Raw genomic sequence first — 19,621 nt, 5'->3', positions numbered from 1 at the left:
GGTAAGAGCTTCATCAGCGAAGCCATGTTCCGCCAACTCCCAAAAGATCCAGCCATTCCCGCCGTCAAACTGATAGACAAATGGGAAACGGACCTGGAAGCACCTAATTCCAAACATCTCCTGCCAAGCAGGTGTATGCTCAAAATCTCCATTGGCAACAAGAGCATAGTCCATAATTGTTGGGTCGTGCGAGACGTCACTGCCGCCTTTTACTTAGGCAGTGACATTCTCAATCGCTTTGCCATTAGTTTGGACCTAATAAACTTCAAAGCTTGGTCCCGATTAGCGGATAATCCCATGGGCTTTGATGATCCAGAAAAAGCATTTAGGTCAGCTCAATTGCTACCTTATGCAGTTGAAATTCAGGTTAAAGAGGAAGTCACCATCCCAGAAAGGACCCGACAATTCTCCCTGGAAGTGAAAGTTAAAAGGGGACAAGAGTTGAAAAACCCTGATGCTTACATACATCTAAATGCTTCTCTCCAACAGCAAGGGTTGGGGGTAAACCCAACTCCATTAGTCAACATAGAACATGGCACCATTCCAATAGAGGTGGATAACAGCGACTTAAAGAGTATTACTCTAGCCGCAGGCACCATTATTGGAATGGCGGTTGATGACCAACATTTCTCCATTGATCTTGTAAATGAACTGTTAGGACCAATCCCCAAGAACTGTTTTGACAGTGACAGTGATGACAATACAACACCAGACAGGATTTTTACCCGGCATGGGGGGAACTTCCTGGTGTACACTTCCTGCCCCTATGGTAAGGAAGATGTGACTTGTGACTTCAGGAGGGAGGAGGTGATTTTCCAGGTTCATGAAGGCTGCCTTGCCCACCTGAAGCCTCCGGTCCAAATCAGCACTCTGACCAGGGACTTCTCCACCCAGCTGGAGGAGGCCGCGGAGATAGCCAAACCAGAAGTCTTTCCAGGCTTCAGGCAGATGGTGGAAGAGAGAGTCAACCTAGCTGATGCCTGTGTGACTCTGGAACAAAAGCAAAAGTTGAAACAAGTTTTCTTGGATTTCCAAGATCTCTTTGCGGTAGACTCATATGACTGTGGTCGCACTGACATCCATACAACAACAATCCCCACGGAGCCTGGCATGACTCCTGTGTTTGTGAAGCAATATCGATTGCCTCTCGCATCAATGGAGTCCCTTACTGAAATAATTAAGAACCTTGAGTCCCGGGGAATAATCCGTCCAGTACACAGCACCTTCAATAATCCGGTGCTGGGAATATTGAAGCCAAACGGCCAGTGGAGACTCTGTGCCGACCTCAGGGAGCTCAACAAACGGGTCCATACTTCCCGATGGCCTCTGCCCTACATTGACCAAGGGCTGGCCCAGATCCAGGGGTCACAGGTATTCACTGCAATAGACCTGACCAATGGATACTGGACTGTGCCTGTCAGTAGGGAGGACCAATACAAGCTGGCTTTTACCTTTGGGGGCCAGCAGTACACCTGGACCCGGACTCCCTTCGGATACCTCAACTCCGGCAATGAATTCAACATTTTTCTACACAAGGCCATGCCTGACTTGGGTGCAAGGGGTAACTTGGCTTATGTAGATGATGTCCTCATCAAAAGTTCATCTGTGGAGGAACACATAGCGGAGATCCGTTATGTTCTGACACAGTTGAGGGCCGCCGGAGCAAAACTTTCCTTTCAGAAAGCACAGTGGTGTAGAACCCGTGTTAATTTCTTGGGGCATGAGATTACTCCTCAGGGCCTCTGTCCCCAGGAAAAGAAAGTGGAAGCACTTCAGAAACTGAAAGACCCCACAACTCTGCGGGAACTAAGGAGCCTCCTTGGACTGACTAATTACAGCAGAAAGTTCATTGAGGGCTACGCAGAGATCACCAGACCCCTGATTCATCTCCTGAAGGGGGGGGTCAAGTGGAATGGGGTCCAGAACAAGCCGAGGCAGTAAAACAACTCAAAAGAAGCCTCTCACAAGCGCCTTGCCTAGCTTACCCGGTCAGAAACAAGGAGTTCTTCCTGGAGACAGGGTTCTCTAATACGTGCTTGACGGCAGTATTATATCAAAAGCATGACAAGGTCAATAAAGTAATCTCCTATGCGAGCAAAACTTTATCCTCTGTGGAGGAAAAATTCAACGATTGTGAGAAGGCACTCCTGGCAACGGTGTGGGCATTGAAGAATTACCGCCCGTTTATCCAGGGGGAACACATCATAGTGGAGACTCCACACCAGCCTCTGCAATATCTCCAAAGTGACAGAATCCGGGCCGGAAATGTGAGTAATTCCCGAATTACTTCCTGGATTCTGTCAATGCAAGGCTTTCCTGTGGAGGTCAGATATGGCCAAAACAAGAAGAGTCCCCTCGCGCAAGGTCTGGCTGACTTGCATGATTGTGCCAGAGAAAACTGTCTCGAGGACGAAAGTCTAAAAATAAAGGACAACATGGAGGCATACCTTAATTCCCCACACAAAGTCTTTGAAGAAGACAAGTGTGAGGGAATGCCCACTGTCTATGTGGATGGATGCTCTTACCATGTTGACAACAACGGGGAGAAAGAACTGGTGGCCGGCGTAGGGAATGCATGGGTGAATGAGTCCCCAGAACCCTCCGCTGGATACAAAATTGGTCCCCGAAGTAGTCAGGTGGCAGAATTGATGGCTGTGCATCAGGCCATCCTCACTGCTGTCCAGCATCAACTCCACGAACTGGTCATAATCACAGATTCGGATTATGTACGGAACGGGTTCGTGGAGCACCTGGTTAATTGGAAAACCAGAGGCATGTTATGTGCTAACAACAAACCCTTGAAACATGGGAAGTTGATCCAAAACATTGATGATTTGGTCACCTCGAATGAGATGACCATCTATTGGAAGAAGATTAAGGGTCATTCCAAAGTAGAGGGACCAGACAAAACTGGAAATGACTTAGCTGATCAGCTGGCCAAAACCGGGGCCATCCAAGGGGATCTAATTGAGATTGAGTCCCTGTTGGGGGAAATCCAGGTCGCTGCTATCACTAGGTCCCAGACAAATGCTCACAACGACCTTTCAATTGCACAATGGAGTAAGGAGACCCCTGATGCTGATTTGATTACTGCTCAGAAGGGGGATCCAATAATTGGTAAATTTTACCAGCACCTTGAGGACCCTGAGAACTTTCCCCTGACGGATACCGATTACACTGGGAAAGAGGACCTAAGAGTGTTGATGAAATGTCCAAAAATGTTCCGGATCCAAGACGGTTTGTTGGTAAGGAAATCCAAAGCTGGCCACGATCAGTTGGTGGTTCCTACCTCATTCCGAAGCCTGATGTTAAGTCACGCCCATGATGCGGCCACCGCCGGTCATAGGGGGTTTCACACAACACTGGAAATCTTAAGAGAGGTTGCATACTGGCCACACATGGGCCAGGACCTCAACCAATATTTGAAGGGTTGTCTTGTGTGTGCACAATTTCAGCCGACATCCCTCACGCACCGCGCGCCTCTCCAAAAGAGGGGGATGACACTGCCATGGTCAGATTTACAAATCGACTTTGTAGGCCCTGTGATTCGCTCGGCTAGGGGGAATAAGTACATGTTGACTGTGACATGCTTGTTTACCAAGTGGGTGGAATGTCTCCCAGCCCCAAATTGCAAGGCAGAAACTGCAGCTGCCTTGATGATTAACCACATCTTTTCCCGTTTTGGTCTACCTCAAAGGATTGAGTCAGACAGAGGTAGCCACTTCACCAGTGAGGTAATGACAAAGATGTGGGAGATACTGGGGGTCAAGAGAAAGCTGCATATTGCTTACCGGCCAGCTTCTTCTGGGGCAGTAGAGAGATATAACCGGACAATTGTGAGCATATTAAAGAAGTTTGTGGCAGATTCTGGGCCAAGTTGGGATATCCGATTACCTCTGGTCCTAATGGCTATCAGATCTACCCCTTCATCTGCAACCAAAATGTCACCATTTGAGTTGATGACTGGGCGCAAGATGGTGCTTCCTCAGCATTTGCTCTACAGGACCCAAGAGCAGACACTGATAAATGCCTCCACTACTCATGAGTATGTAGAGAATTTAAGGAAACACCTCCAACATGCTTTTGCTTATGCTCAGCGGAATCTAGAAAGATCGGCTGATAGCATGAAGACCCATTATGACCTGAAAACTTCCAGGAAGGAATATCAGGTGGGAGACCGGGTCTATCTATACAACTTCCAAAGGAACCAGGCCAAGCAGCGCAAATTTTTGCCTACATGGAAGGGACCCTTTGAGATCATCGATAAGATCTCCCCTGTGGCCTACAAGATCCGCATCCCCAAAGGCGGTTCGGCAGAGGGGGAAGACAAGTGGGTACACATAAACCAGTTGAAGTGTTGCCATCCCAGGCACACTCTGCAACAACTGGAGGAATCCTCTGGAATCCTAGCGGGTACTGTCTCAGACTAATTCAGTTCCAATCATAAAACGTACCACATCTAGTCTCTAACATACTGTGATTTGCATGAAACTGTCTCTTAGTTATACTGTTTTTTATCAAAATAAGAATGTAATGTTTCGTCATGATGAAATGCATATGCTGTCCCACCATCTCAACAGTGGTGGAAAAAGTCTATGAGTAGGTATTGCCGCTCTTCCTTTGTCGTCCTAGGAGAAAGAAAACCTGAAGACGGGCCGAGGAGGGCGATCCGGAGACCGGGAACGAAGATTCAATGGGCCCAGTGGACCGCCCAATATTCCCATCAGGACCGGCGAGGAGAACCGATCGATCCGACCGGATGGAGGAAAAGATGCTGAACTGTGCCATCTATTGGAAGAAGATGAGGAAACATCCCAGATCTTGCGAGTCCCATCAGTGAAACCGAATGGCCATCGCAAGAGGGGGGCTTGTGGGATGTATTTACCCATGCATCCGAGCCCTACCTCAAAACTGTGCAGTACTGACATGGAAAACATCATGATGACCAGAGCTTCCCAGAAAATGCACAGGGAAATGCATGAAGAATAGGCTGCCACTCATTTTTGCCGATGTTATGGGCACAGAAGGACACTGCCTAAAACCACCATTGGACTACCCGCACAGTAGTCTGAAACCATTGGGAATGGCAATGCTGATTGCCAAATGCAACCTAGAATTGTTGGGAATTCATTTCTTAAATCCCAAAAATGGGTGCAGTACCAGTACTCACCACTATCCAAAAGCCGGCGTTTTAAAACCACTCTGTTTCCCTGAAGGCAAGTCAAAATGCCTATTTTCAAACATTGCAATATGTGCAAAATATTTACTGAACACCAGCAGACATTTGGCAGAATGGAGTTTTGTGTGCCTACAAAATCTGGGAAATGAAGATCATAAGACAAGGTTTATAACAAGACTGGCTGCGCTGTGGATTTCAGCAGTTTAAGTTGCACTGGATTGAAAGACACTAAAAAAAAAAAATCTAAATGTTTAAATTGACTGAGTGACCTACTTTTGAGTGTCACATAGGTTGCAATTGTTTAAATGTCATAGTTTTGCACTTAGAATCAGCATTCTAGCTGCATGTGTAAAATTGCAAGTTAATTTAAAAAGCAACAAATAACATGACAGTAGCTGAAAGTCTGGCTTAAGGAACTTGATTTTGCTTGGCAGCTACCCCCATCAGCAGTGAAACTTGAGTCACCACTGTGTTCCCAGGCCAACCTTCCTTTTGCTGCCCACACTAAGGATATGCCATCTATCTGATAATTGAATTACCTGGGCTCTGCAGGAGAGTGAACAAAGCCCTCTTCACTCAGGCAAAGGTTTTTATTACCGCAGTCGTAAAATGTAGCTTCCTCTTGGCAAGAGCTGGGAGGGGCACTGCCTGTGAGAGCAAGCTGGCTTGGCAGAAACTGGAAAGACTGGTTTCTATACCATGTGACCTGGGAAACCACACCCCTTTGGAGCCAGAACATAACTTTAAAAAGATGAATAACTCATGGAGCGGACATGTGAAAATTTTATAAATGATACCATAATTCTTGTGATTTTTCTGCCCACATTTTAAGAGGTTTTTCGACCCGGTGGCATGTTCAGGGGGGTTTTAGCGGAAAAATGGATATTACTCTAACTGTATGCATGTTAAAAATCTGAAACTTCTTCAGTTAATGTCCATACTCCCTGCACACATGTATGTAAAGTTGGGTCAATGTCAGAAATTGAAAAATCAGTTAAAAAGTGAAATATGTGCCATTTCTGAATGCAAGCTCCCAGGAAGAGCAGAGTTTGAACAGGGGATACCTCCTGTAATGCATGATGGGTGCATATGATTTTAAAACAATATGTACCTCTGCAAATATGTATTTGTTTCAAATCTAGATTTGTGTGTAAGTTGACAGGAGGAGTGGACTTTCTGCAGGCTGTAAAATGACATAACTCTGACTCACAGTTCATTCCCCAATCAAATGATAAATGGGAGTTTGACCAATTAGAAGCTGAGAGAGAGGTAGGGTCAGTGATGCTAGAACACACCCACATTCTAAACACATAAAAGCAGACAGACAGGACAGATAGAGACTTTCCAAATCCATCTGCAGCGGGACGCTCTGCCGGAAAAATCCATACTTACCTCCATCAACCTCCAGAGAGCCAAACTAGAGACTTCAATCTATCCAGAACTAAGAGACCAGACCAGAGAGAAAGCAGTGCTGTACCCAGAGAGACCCAGACCAGCAGAGAGAGCTGACCCAGATCACTGTGAAGTGCAGAGGCCAGACCAGACCAGACCAGAGTCCAGTTTAAAACCCTGACCAGATCCATGGCGAGGCCCATTTCACTCAAGAATATAGTGTGAGTACCTAGAAAACTGTGCAGAACCAATCTCTTGTTAAAATAATATAATTCAATCTATTTAACCTAAGTAGAACTGCCTGATAGATCCAAAACTGTCACCTGTCATTTGCAAGCTGCACTTGTCTTTTTGAACTTTAAAATTTCAAATCTGAAAAACGACCTTCGTTTGTGCTAGAGACTTGCAGTAACTTTCCTCTGATAGCTTAGGATCGTAGCTTTGAATCGCACCAAGAACCGCATTCCTACCCCTTATAGTTTTACCGCAATCGCGGAACACGCATCCGCGAATTTTACCGCGATTTGCAATTTCTTCACATGTAAAAACTGCTGCTGTTTGCTTTCCATTTGCCAGAAATTCGTTTAACCTGCTAACTATCCCTGCATCATTGCTAGTGTGAGCCTGGACTAATATTAACTAGATACCACTCACCCTGAACCTCTGAAAGGGAATTAAAAAGCATTTCCAGCATATTTCCCATCCATTGCTAGCACATATCAAAGCATTTGGGCCTGTGATTTCAAAACTCCTATCTGTTTTCTGTGTCTAAGCTTGTTGGATTGAACTGATTACATTGATTGCATTTCTGAGAACTGTGTGCTTTCCTCCCATCTCCTTGCATTGCATAAAGAGGGGGGGAGTGAATAGCCAGAGAAAAGTGATTACATTGTTTGGTTGAAATCATATTGCGTATTTTCTGTACTGCATTCATTGAATATTGCCTCCACCTGAACTCTATAAAGCATTCTCTACCACATTATACTTCTGTACCTATTTACCAGTGTGCTATCTTATCCATTTCATGTCAACTCATTAGTGATTATAAAGAAGTGTGCTAGTGCCAGATTCTCCGTTGTTGATCTTCATCATATCAGATTAAGTGTGCTATTCAATTATTAATTTATTATAAAGCGTGATATATATATCTATTTTAAATTATCAAATAAACCTTTTAAACTTGCAAAACAGAACTACTTCTTGGCTCAGTGGGGTCAGGGGGATTCCAAGAGAGGGGTGTTATACAGGGGTAGTCATCCAGAACGCATGAACTGGACCTAAAGATATATCAATAAGGGTTTTCATTCAGTATTCTAGACTAGGCGTTAACTTAGCTGTAGTGCTGAATTGAATCCTCTTACAGATGTCAATGTAAGACTCGACAATCTAGGCATTCACACCTCCCTACATAAAAAAACCACCAATACAGGCCTTCCCTTGCATGCAACTAGTTGTCACCCGCCTTCTTATAAGAACAGTATCCCTTATGGCGAATTTATTCGCTTTCGGCGCAACTGCACAGATATCCATGAGTTTGACCGCTGTTGCAGTTTGACTGCCGTTGATTTTCTACAACAGGGATATCAAAAAAAGATTATTGAAATGGCCTTTTCTAAAGCACAGGCACTCTCAAGGGAATTGTTACTACATGGTCCTACTAGTAGGAAGAAAAATAAGGATCAGAATGACCCTCGCCTCATTGTGACATTCAACAATGCCTCATACGATGTTCATAAGATCATCACGAAACATTGGCATATCCTTAGGTTGGACAAGTACCTTGGCCCATTACTACCTAAATGCCCTACTTTAACTTTTAAACAGGCACCTTCATTAAAGGATAGACTGGTTTCCAGTTACTTATCCCCTTTCCAAAAAAATTCCACTATGACCAAGTGGCTACCTGGCTTACCTAAAGGCTTTACTAAGTGCCAAAAATGTAAAGCCTGTCCTCATGTCACTACCTGTAAATCTTTTATACATCTGATCACGGGCTTTGAATTCAGGTTAAAGCATTTTATAAACTGTGGCACTCCCTTTGTAGTGTACGTCCTTGCCTGTCCCTGCCGTAAATGGTACGTTGGATCCACCACATGTATACTCAAGCTCTGTATTTTGCAGCATCTCAGAGCTATTAAGAACTTTGACCCTACGTACCCCATGGCTAAACATTTCAGGCAGGAACATGATAGCGATGTCCATTTGCTTACATTTTTTGCTGTGGCTCACGTGCCGATCGACCCGAGAGGAGGTGATCACACTCTGAGATTAAGACAACTGGAAACCAGGCTCATTTTGGATTTTGACACTAAATATCCCAATGGTCACAATGTGGATGAAGAGATGCATACCTTTATGGGAATTTGATTCTTTTGTTTTTCTGTGCTCCCACCCCTCTCCTTTCTCTCCTTGTTGCTTTGCTTGATCCTGGTCCCCTGCTATTTAATACTGCTTCTCTTGATTTTCATTTAGATTTGTTGCCCTGGCTTGGAATTGCTTTATTTGTTTTAATTGTATTATCTTTTGTTATCCAACTTGATTTACTTTCTTGTTAGTCCATTTTGGCTGTCTTGCCTTCCTGATGTCTTAGGGGGATGTGATTTTGCGAGTACACAATGACATCTGTATTTTTGGTTTTATATTGCCTTCCTTATTACTTTTCTACCCTTGCTCTTCCAAAAGTTTTAATACTGTGCTGGTGTGCTTCCTTATTGTGGTTTCCTTATATGTGGGCAATACTGGTTTGCTAGATTCTAGGGTGCGTATGGTTCTTATTTGCACCCGAGCCAGTAGCCATTTATATTTGAATATGGACACACATATCAGGAGGACATTGGTATTGTTTGCACATGCACTTTATGATGACTATTTGTCTGCCTGTCTATCGCTGCTAAGTCAACATGTTTACGATCTAATGCACTTGCACTTTATACTGTAGCCTTGGATTTACGCCTTTATGAAGATCTACATTTTGCACTTTATGGTTGTTCCCTGAAACATGCTTTTATCCTAAGGGTTGCATATATTGACTGCCTGTAACTGTCAATAGAGATTCCACATTTGACAGTATTACCTCTGTCCCTGCTGTCCCTTTACTGTATATTGTTACTATGTTGCCATGTTGAGCTAGATATGCATTTGCACTTTATCGTATAGCCATTATGCTGCATTTTTCATGTACTATGTTCACATGTGCGCATAGGAATGCACTTGCAATTTATGCTACAGCTGTGGATTACTAAATTATTTTTACTGATTGAGATCTGTTGACACCTATCTCATTATTCATCCCTTTTTATTCATTGTATCATCACTTTACTTGTTTCTTGATGGATTTCAATGTGCTTTTGCATGACACTGTTATTTTTAACCTGTTTCTCCAATGGCTAATGCAGGATTCTGCTACACTCTAATATGGCCGCCGTGGTTTCGTAACAAAGCTGTTAGCTTGTGGAGTTAGGCAACATGGGTAAAGGACTAATCTGCAATATCTACTGTGATTGTTTTCACGTCTCCCTAACGTGAACAAGCGCTCTGGGAAGCGCGAACGCATCGTTCAGGACACTGCCCTGGCGTCCTGTGTTGTTTTGCTGTGTGTTTTGCCTACTTTTTTTTTACCACTTATTAAACTCGTTTTTGCTTATTTGCTTCGAGTTTGTCACTTTTTTCCTGAGACTCTCAGACCTCATGCTTGGAGTGCGGTTTTTCTCCTCCTTGTTTCACTATATATATATTGAGAATAAGGTTGATTATTTGAGAAAGGGTGAGTTTACTAATTTTGTTATGGATATGGTTTGTACCTAAACTATTTATAATCCCACCAGTTAAACAGCTGTCAGACACTGTGCCTCAGAGCTTGCCCTGACCCAGTGCTACAGATTTCAAATTATCAGCAGTTGTGCTTCACATGACTCGTGCGAATGAGAAATCTTGCAAATAACCTTTGGCAACGTGTGCTTGTTTACAGTGATATAGGTCAATGAAAAGAGCATGGTTACAATATATGTGGACAATCTACTTTGAAATTAAGGGCAAAATTAAACTGCTTAAAATATTTATTTATAAAAAACATTCCTTGGGATATGTGTGCTACATATGTTACAGGTACAGTATGGAAATTGCAGTTTAGGAGGAACACTCAGTCTATAAAACACTCATTCATGTTATGACTGCTATTAGTATCAATATTCATCCTGTCTCCCTCACCTGTGATCATCAAACTTTGGAGTCTTCCATTGCCTCTACGAGAGCGCTGGCTGGAAAGCAGACTCAGCATCTTGGATCAGATCCTGCTCTCCTTGCTTGACCGTAGCTGTGTTGTTGGTGTGTGAATGCAATGCTCTCCTCAGCATGAACACCTGTATTGCAAGAGAAAGATGATATCTGCATTTGTTTGTTCAGTGGCATATCATAAAGTGCAATGCAGATATGAATTTTACAGATGAAAATGTATCAGCATTCTTGGGGCTCGCTGCAGAAAATCGCTAGGGCTTCTGTTGGTGGTGAACTGCAGTCTTCGATCTCCATTTATTGCTTGTGAGCATATGTTTCTTTGCAGTAGATTTGGGCCTCATTACAAGTTGGGTGGTGCAGTCAAAATTAGTGGTATTACCATATACTGCCTTTTTACCGCACCACCCAACTACCAGTTTGGCTGAAAGTTGAAGGATTCACCTCCAGTGGATAAAAATCAGCTTGTTTTTGACCAAATGTTGCCAGCATTACTGTGGTGGAATAACGAGTGCAGTCATGTCGGCAAACATGCTCAATAGAGTCCAATGGACTCAGAAAAAATTGGGATTTACTCCACCATCGCCATTTGTAATCCGGCGGTAATTCTGCCAGACCAATTGACGGTAACGGGAATACAGTTTGTCAGTATCCTGGTGGATTTACTGCCAGGATACTGTCAAACTTATAATGAGCCTAAGAAAGTCCTAAACCATATGGAATGGGGGGTTGTGAGTCTTTAGTCACCATTTAACTGCATCTTTTGGTCTCAATGGAATTTATGGTGAGAACATCTGTGGGGTTTAATGTGAACTGCAGCTTTTAATCTTCATTTACTTCTTGGATCATATTTTACCTTCTCTGCAGGAGTCAGGACACAGCAAGGCCTTTCAGGCATTTTTCGACTGCTGCACGTCTATTCAGCAGAGACAGAAAGACAGCACTGGATCCAAGGTCTCGGGAGAGCCTCTGTTACCCATTAAACATACACAGTACAGAGCCCAAGAGAAGAGCTATAAAGTGGAGGGAGAGTCATTGTTCCATACTATTTCTGAAGCTCAGACTCATTCAATGCTGTTATCACCTAGCAGTACATCCTGGAGGTGCAACTACAACGCACAGTAAAACATTAAGAAGGCTAGAGAACACTGAGAGAGGCCTGACATGCTGATTCCGCAGAGAAGCGCAGATCAGGCGGTCCGTGCAGCCAGCGAGCATATTCTCACCAAGGACACTAAGGCACAAAGAATTTCACTTTTGCAGGGAGAGATTGGGCACCTGCATGTGCTGAAGCTGAAAATCCTCATAAATGGGAGCAGGAATATTCAGTGTGTGGTCCCTGCACACATGATCTGAACCTGAGAGACAAAGCCTATTCATTTGAGCCAGACGGAGACCACCTTTCCCATCCAACCGAAGACAGACAATACAAAAGTAATACTAGGATAAAAGGTAAAATGTCCTGTCTCAAGGCCTGGAGGATTGGAGATAGTAACCTATTGTGTACAAACAGCATCTTTGGGGCCATTCTCCCCACCTTGAATTGTTGATCATGGCTGGTAACTTTCCAAAGAGCCAAGGCTGAGAAGACAATCACTAACCAATCCTTGCCCACCTTTAGCGCTAGTCAACACTTTGTTGCAAAAATCGCCATTGAAATGCGCTAACCTGACATGCCTGTAGTTGCAACATTTAGGAGGTGGTCTCAGGAGAAGCCACCAGATATAATGTATCCAATGACAATTCTAACCCTATAGATTTTCCCTATGTAGCCTACCGCACTAACTAATCCCATCCCATCATAGGTTTTTGCAATGCATCATTTATTTGTTACGTTGCTTGCTACTAAAACTCCATGACGAGCCTGTAACCAGCAGGAGAGTATTGGAAATCGTGAGGTGTCCACAACTTAATCCGTTCTTGTGTGCGGGTACTTTCCCCTGAACCAGTTCCTCTTGCTTGTATTTGGGGAAGTTAACAGACCCCGATATCCTTCAAATGGTAGCAGAGGATGGTTCAGTAAGACCCGCAGAGAATATCATTTTTTCACCGCTGTGTGCCCAAAGGGATGCATAGCGACCAGCGAGGACTGGATTGTCAAACCACGCATGGAAACTGAGACTGTCCTCAGGAGCCCCCGTGGTGAAAATGAACGCAGAGTTGCAGATTGTAGGAGTGACGGTGTCCGAGGGCTTCAGCAGATGAACAGAGTGTGAGTATGGGAGTTTAGCCTATTTGACCTAAAACATTTGAACTAATGACCCATTTGATAATTTTTTGCATGGGTAATTTGGCTTTGGCGTAATTTGCTCGCTTATTTTGCAAAATACCAACCCTGGAGAGCAGTTTGTGGGTTTGGCCCCGGCTCCCCATGTTTGACAATTTGCAGTTTCAGGGGTGTCCCCCGCTGCCTTAAAATTAGCAGCAGGGACAATAAAAATGCATGTGCATTTAAATTTAGCCCGAGTGGAAAAATTGCGGTCAGTTTGCCCCGAACAAAAGAAATTCGGTCAAACACACCCAAACCAGTATGATATGATATGATATGATATGGCATTTATAACGTGCCTATACACAAGTGTTTCAAGGTGCGACGAGGCAAGGGAGGTGTCCAACAATCGGAAAAAATATTGGTGGGAGGGATCTTTTGTGTTGTGATTTGTCTTTTATGTTATTTATGAGAGTATCCCTTTTCCCTAGGTGTTAGCTTAGTTTACGGATGAAGAAGTATCCCTGTTCCCTAAGCGTTAGCTGAGTTTACGGATGAAAAGTATCCCTCTTTCCAGGCATTTGCTTAGGTTACAGATGACGAGAAGAATCCCTGTGTCGAGGTGCTAGCCTACGTCACGGAAAGGTGTACCTAATTGAATTTTACTGAAAAAATAAAAAGAATTAAAAACAGATTGAAAAGTTATCCTATGCTACGATGTAGAAGAAGGGCCACGTCCCCAAAGTGGGCCTTTGTATGAGATGTATCCCCTGTGATTGAAAAGCAGGATGAATGCCGTCTGGTATTTGTATTGTGGTGTCTTTTGTTTATTGTGGGGATTTGAGAGTGCACTCTAATTGATTTACATGCATAGTGGTTGGTCACGCCACAAGGAGGTTGTGAATAGATATAGCACATTGACAGAGGATTGGTCCATAATGGAGCACAGAGTTGTTGGTGAAGGAATAAATGGATAACGCGTTGTTTTGGAGCGAGGATAGGAGGTGTTGAGGTTTTTGAGAACCAAAGGATTGTTATACCTTTGGGTTGGGCTTGGAAAGCACATGAAAGGTTTTCGGTATGGCCTTTTAGGGAAGAGATCAGAGTGTGGGCGGTGTGTGGAACACACCCTTGTTAGTGGTGGTGAGCTGCATAGGCTGGTGGAACAAAGTGGTGGTTGGCTTATTTTGGAGAAGTTGCTTTACTGATCACAAGAATTGAAAATCAAGATTCCTATTGTTGAAGTGCACTAACATCCCAATTTGAGGTCAGGTAACTATCAGCAGTCAGAAAAGTGATGTGCCTTCATGATGCAAACTCCCCTCAAACATTTGTGCAAGTCTCTTCTGCGGTATCAGGACAAAATATGCAAGTATAACGTGGAATGGACTCATGATACAGAGGGCAAAATGGCCCTCGGAGGGCAATCTTTCGCAATCTGTGCTGCAACACATGACCACATATTTACATGCTGCATATAAAGGAAAGAAATGAAGCAATAGATTAGCAATATTGGAGTTATAAAAAATGTTTGTGGACAACGAAGAGGACCCACCTAAGAGAGAATGGATTCTCAGTAAGCATAATGCAGGGGGCGATGTGCCCACAGCTCCTCCTCCTAAACAGCTGACCAACCGACAGTAGGTCAAGGATTTTACCCCTTGAAGGAGTTAAAAGCAGCAGCAGGGTACACTAATCCCATGAAATATGCAACTCCTGCGTATAGTAGCGAAGATGCACTTGGTGGCACTAAGCTGGAGAATAAGAAGATAAGGACTCTGACTGACAAGCGCAAATAGAGCGCTGCAAGCTGCAAGCAAAGCTGACCAGGCATGGATAAGTAATTCAGGTATGTAACGGGGACGACAAGACAACAGTCTCGCCAAATGAGTGAGTGGGAGGACAGATATTTTTTAAATTAGACGGTAGGAATGTAATGGAGGACAGCGATCCTGAAGGGGACACTAAGAAACACAAGGAAAAGGAGAAAGAGGTAGAGGACAGACAAGGGGCAGAGCTAATGGAAGAAGTCAAGAGAAGGACAAGAGAGGAGGAGAAACAACATGAACAGTTGAGGATGAATTAGAGAAAGTAGAAGAGAAGGCGATGAGAAAGCCTAAAGAGGAAAAAGAGAGACAGGTGCAATTGAGCGAGGAGAAGAGGATAATGGAAATGTATAGAATTATTAAAGAATGTCAGCTCAGAGAGGAGGAAGAGACAAAAGGCAGGAGTGGGAAAGAGAGAGGAGTAGGGAGAGGTGCCTTAAGGAGGAGGAGAATATAATGACGGTTTCTAGGCTTTCAGATGATGATAAGGAAGCAGGAATACAGAGGAGGATTGGCACACCATATAGAAGCAGGAAGGATAGCGCTGCTGCCCCGAAAGGCAAACAGGAGTGTAGAAGGATCCCCATTGAGGGGAAAAGGCAAACCACTGGACAGTGTAGTAAGAAGACAACACAGACAATATATGCTGAGATGACTTAGTTTTGAGGCCAAAGGGGATGAAGACAGTGATGACAGTTTAGGGACTATGGGGTCAGACGAGGAACTAGGGGAGAGACATGACTAGGAAGCAAGGAGGCTGCAGCACCTCTCTGAGGGGTTGAGCACAGAGCAGGAGACACTGTGGGGCAAGGAGGAGAACATACAAAGAGGATGGCTGAACCCGGAAGGGTGGGTTACCAGACATTTGGTCGAAAAAAATTGGTCTCCTTTTCTTTTTTTTGGGGGGGCTCCTTTTTTGGGGGGTCCCCCCAACCCGTTTTTTTTCTAAAAAACCCTTTTTTTAAAAAATGAAAACCCGAAAAATAAATATATAATTAAAAAAAAAAAATTCGACCATTTGGTTTTCGACCAAATTGCGTCGACCAAATGTCATTAGACCAGTTTTAATTCGACCAAATGACTGGACACCGGAAGGGTGCATTCAGCGCTCCAAAGTCAGATCGCATATCCCAGATGAAGTCACTCCATATGTGCAGAGTTTGAGGGCATTACCAGGACAAAAGGGAACTAGTATGAAGGGGCCATTTACAGTCACAAAGGATTTACGGAAGTATGACCAAGGTGTGGGGTTGGCACAATTTCTGCTGCTAGAAAGGGTGGAGGGTCACAAAACATACCACGGCAACAGATGGACAAGGATAATTTGAGGTGTAAACTGCCATCTTTGACTGCGGGAGCGGGGAAATGGATTCATGAATTGGAATGGTTGACAGCAGGGCCAACGCTAGAGATGGGCAACATGAAGAGCTTGATCTCAGCCATTTTTTTGGAGGTAGCAGATGATGTTTGGAAACAAGCAGGTTACCCCAGAGTGACTGCGCAGAACACAGCGTATGACGGAGTGCCATTTATTAACTGTAGGATGGCCATATAGCAGGCCTTGAGAGTACAGTACCCTGACACATCTGACATAAGCGCGAATATTTCACACAAAATGCGTGAGAATGAAGACCCACTTCAATATATTCAAGAACGTTGGTGTCTCGAAACACACGAGCCATGGAACAAAACTGTGGGATTATTTTACCACATGTTAAGTCATGGCATTACCACAACAAGTGCAGAAGCAGTTGAAACTATTAGTGGGGATGGGAGCAAAGCATTAGTCAGAAATTCTATTGAATATAGTACACTGTCGGCTGATGCAAGAAAATGTGAGAAGTAAAGGCAAGGAAAGGAAACAAGAAGAAGCAAAGCTAGTTTAGAAAAATGTGTCAAACTATTTAAAGGAAGGGGTGATGTTGACAAAGCTTAGAGAGAGTGGTTACACAGAACATGCAGTACTAGCAGCAAATGGCAGGGGCAAGTTAAGCAGGAAGGGGGGACACAGGGAAGGTGTATGTACGCAAAGATCAGTTTTCTCTGTCACTAGCTTATGCAGTAACTATTAATAAATTGCAAGGTCTAACCTTAGATTAAGCATTGATTGATATTGGCAGCACAGTCTTTAAAGAAGGCACGAGTTAGATAGCACTGTCACGGCTACGTACACTGGAAGGACTGTATCTAGTGAATTTTGATGCAACTGCATTCAGTGCAGACATTCCTTGCATCATCGTGTACAATAGACTACGTGCACTGTACACAGCCCATCTGAAAATGCACCATATTCCTCAGAAACCGAAAGGTTTGAAAAGAAGGCTAATTTAATCAGAAGTTGTAAATGATTGGAAACAGAACCATCAAAGAAAGTGAAAGCAACTCATACTACATCAACTACCAAAAGCACATACAAAAGTAGTAAAAAAGACAAGACATACCCAATTCCACTCACAAAAAAAAGATCCTCTTCAAAGAAACCACATATCCTTCCATGAAAGTGCTCAGAAACAGAGGTACCTGGTCCATTCAAATTTTCCAATACAACAGGTGTTCATTGTTATGCTAATGTAACAATTAATGTTCTATTCCAAATGCCAGCAATTGTTGGAAACATTCATTTAAATGGCACTGACCAGTTGTGTTTGAAAATGCTCGTACTTCACAGAAATGCAGTAAGTAATCCTGACACCATTTACAGTGTCTCAGGAATAAGGCAAGAATTGGACTACAGTGCTGGAAAGGTGAAATTCACTTTAAACTAACAGGAAGATCTACAGGAATGTCTAATGTACTTACTAGAAATACTGGAAAGGAAAAACATACTCATAAATGAAATCTTTCACATTTCCTACATGTGGAAACATACATGCATTATATGCAACCATGTCATTCAGCAACAAGTCCCTAACACATGCTTTGTGTATGTATCAATGCCTAACCGTGACCCCATTCCATTTCAGCAACTGCTGCAAAATACAAACCATAGCATATTGTGTACATCATGCAATTCTGATAATCATTCGATGCTACATATACACTCACATAGTCAATATGTAATATTAATGCTCTTAAGATACAATGCCAATGAAACCAAAAACAACTGCAAACTTACTGCCTTCACACACGGGCAGGTATCACTTGGCAAGAAAACCTTCACAACAGTAGCCATAATCTACCACACAGACGACTCAATCAATGGAGGCCACTATACTGCATACATTAGAAAGCAATGGTCATGGTGGGAATGCAATGATACTTCCATCAGTCCAAAGCAGAGATTACCTGCAAATCTTGCAAATGCCTACTTAATATTCTTGAAGCCAAAATGTAATTATTGATTTACAAACCTACTATACCTTACTCCCCAGCACCAACCAGTACCTTCATAAGTGGACAAAAAATGTTTTTCCTTCCACACTGTGACCTAAAGCAACTTAGCATAGTGCAAGCATTGACGAAATGCACTAAAGTGTTTGTTGGACAGTTTTATCCCCAATGAACCTAATGAATACACTCACACAAATAATACATGTACACAAATCACAGTAGCAGTATTTTCCACAGGATATGTGGAAGGGAAAGTGCTAAGTATGAGGGTTCAAAACTATCCTCAGTAACATCTGAAACCACCACGTACGCAAATCAGTCACCAGCTCTCTAAGAATAGTCATGCAACTCCAAGACATATGGACCTATCACCACATAAATCCATAATGGTACACTAACACTTCAGTATGTATACAGAGGTTCAAGTAGCAACAGGAATGCACAAGCTTCTAAACATACCCTTTACGAATGGAACACTGTAAACAGTTAGAATACAGAACCTGGTATCTAACTGCAACCAGAATACTACAATGTTATTTGCAGCATTAAAGCAACCCAACTCAACCTTCAACAATGTCTGTGCTACAAACATATCGTGAAACATTTCCAAAGTATGAGCAGTTACAGTACGCCAACAGGTACGTAACTACCGTCACAATTCTGCAGTAGCACAGTACAATGCCACAATACTTGCAAACCACCAGCAGCAACCAAACACATAACAAAACAGTGATACAAAAAGGAAGCAGGTAAACATTTACAAAACACCACTTGCTATACAACGCCACCCATCCTACCAACAGGTATAGGCCAGAAATCGGAAACCATTACATTTCCCTTACTTCAAGTGTACACCTTAAAAAGTGCTCTAACCACTCCAAACGTGACTATCATTCATTGTGCATCATAGTAGCAAAGATATTTGGATGTTTTTTTTTAATTCAGCATGGATTTTGTGTCCCCACAGACCTAATGATTATGGAAAGAAACATAGGAACTGCACTCATTGCACAGTACACTGGTTCAAAGCATAGTACTTATGAAGTACTAGTTAAGAGGGTCCACAAAGTAAAGAAATATATGCTATGTAGTGTAAGAGGATTCAATTCAACACTACAGCTAAGTCAATGCCTAGTCTGGGATACTGAATGAAAACCCTTATTGATATATCTTTATGTCCAGTTCATGCGTTCTGGATGACTACCCCTATATAACACTCCTCTCTTTGAATCCCCCTGACCCCACTGAGCCAAGAAGTAGTTCTGTTTTGCAAGTTAAAAGTTTTATTTGAGAATTTAAACAATATAGATATATATCACACTTTATAATAAATTAATAATTGGATATCACACTGAATCTGATGTGATAAAGATTAACAACAGAGAATCTGGCACTAGCACACTTGTGGATAGGAACTGAAGAAGAAGGTGGTAGAGAATGCTTTATATAAGTTCA

At 43.1% G+C, this 19,621-nt stretch overlaps 1 protein-coding gene across 2 annotated transcripts in view; it reads right to left on the bottom strand.

Annotated features, from left to right (window-relative positions):
• Nucleotides 1-19,621, bottom strand: part of LOC138531317 (carcinoembryonic antigen-related cell adhesion molecule 4-like) — a 388,448-nt gene that overhangs the window by 324,208 nt on the left and 44,619 nt on the right. For both annotated transcript variants that reach the window (XM_069640982.1, XM_069640983.1), the window contains exon 2: nt 10,778-10,929. In XM_069640982.1, the coding sequence (XP_069497083.1) occupies nt 10,778-10,847 (70 nt within the window). In that variant the 5' untranslated portion in view covers nt 10,848-10,929. The remainder of the gene's footprint in view (nt 1-10,777; nt 10,930-19,621) is intronic.

The sequence above is a fragment of the Ambystoma mexicanum genome, chromosome 1q (assembly GCF_040938575.1).
Source record: "Ambystoma mexicanum isolate Mex_15411 chromosome 1q, UKY_AmexF1_1, whole genome shotgun sequence".
NCBI lineage: Eukaryota > Metazoa > Chordata > Amphibia > Caudata > Ambystomatidae > Ambystoma > Ambystoma mexicanum.
The sequence above is the reverse complement of the archived record's forward strand: the minus strand, read 5'-3'. Positions and strand labels throughout refer to the sequence as shown.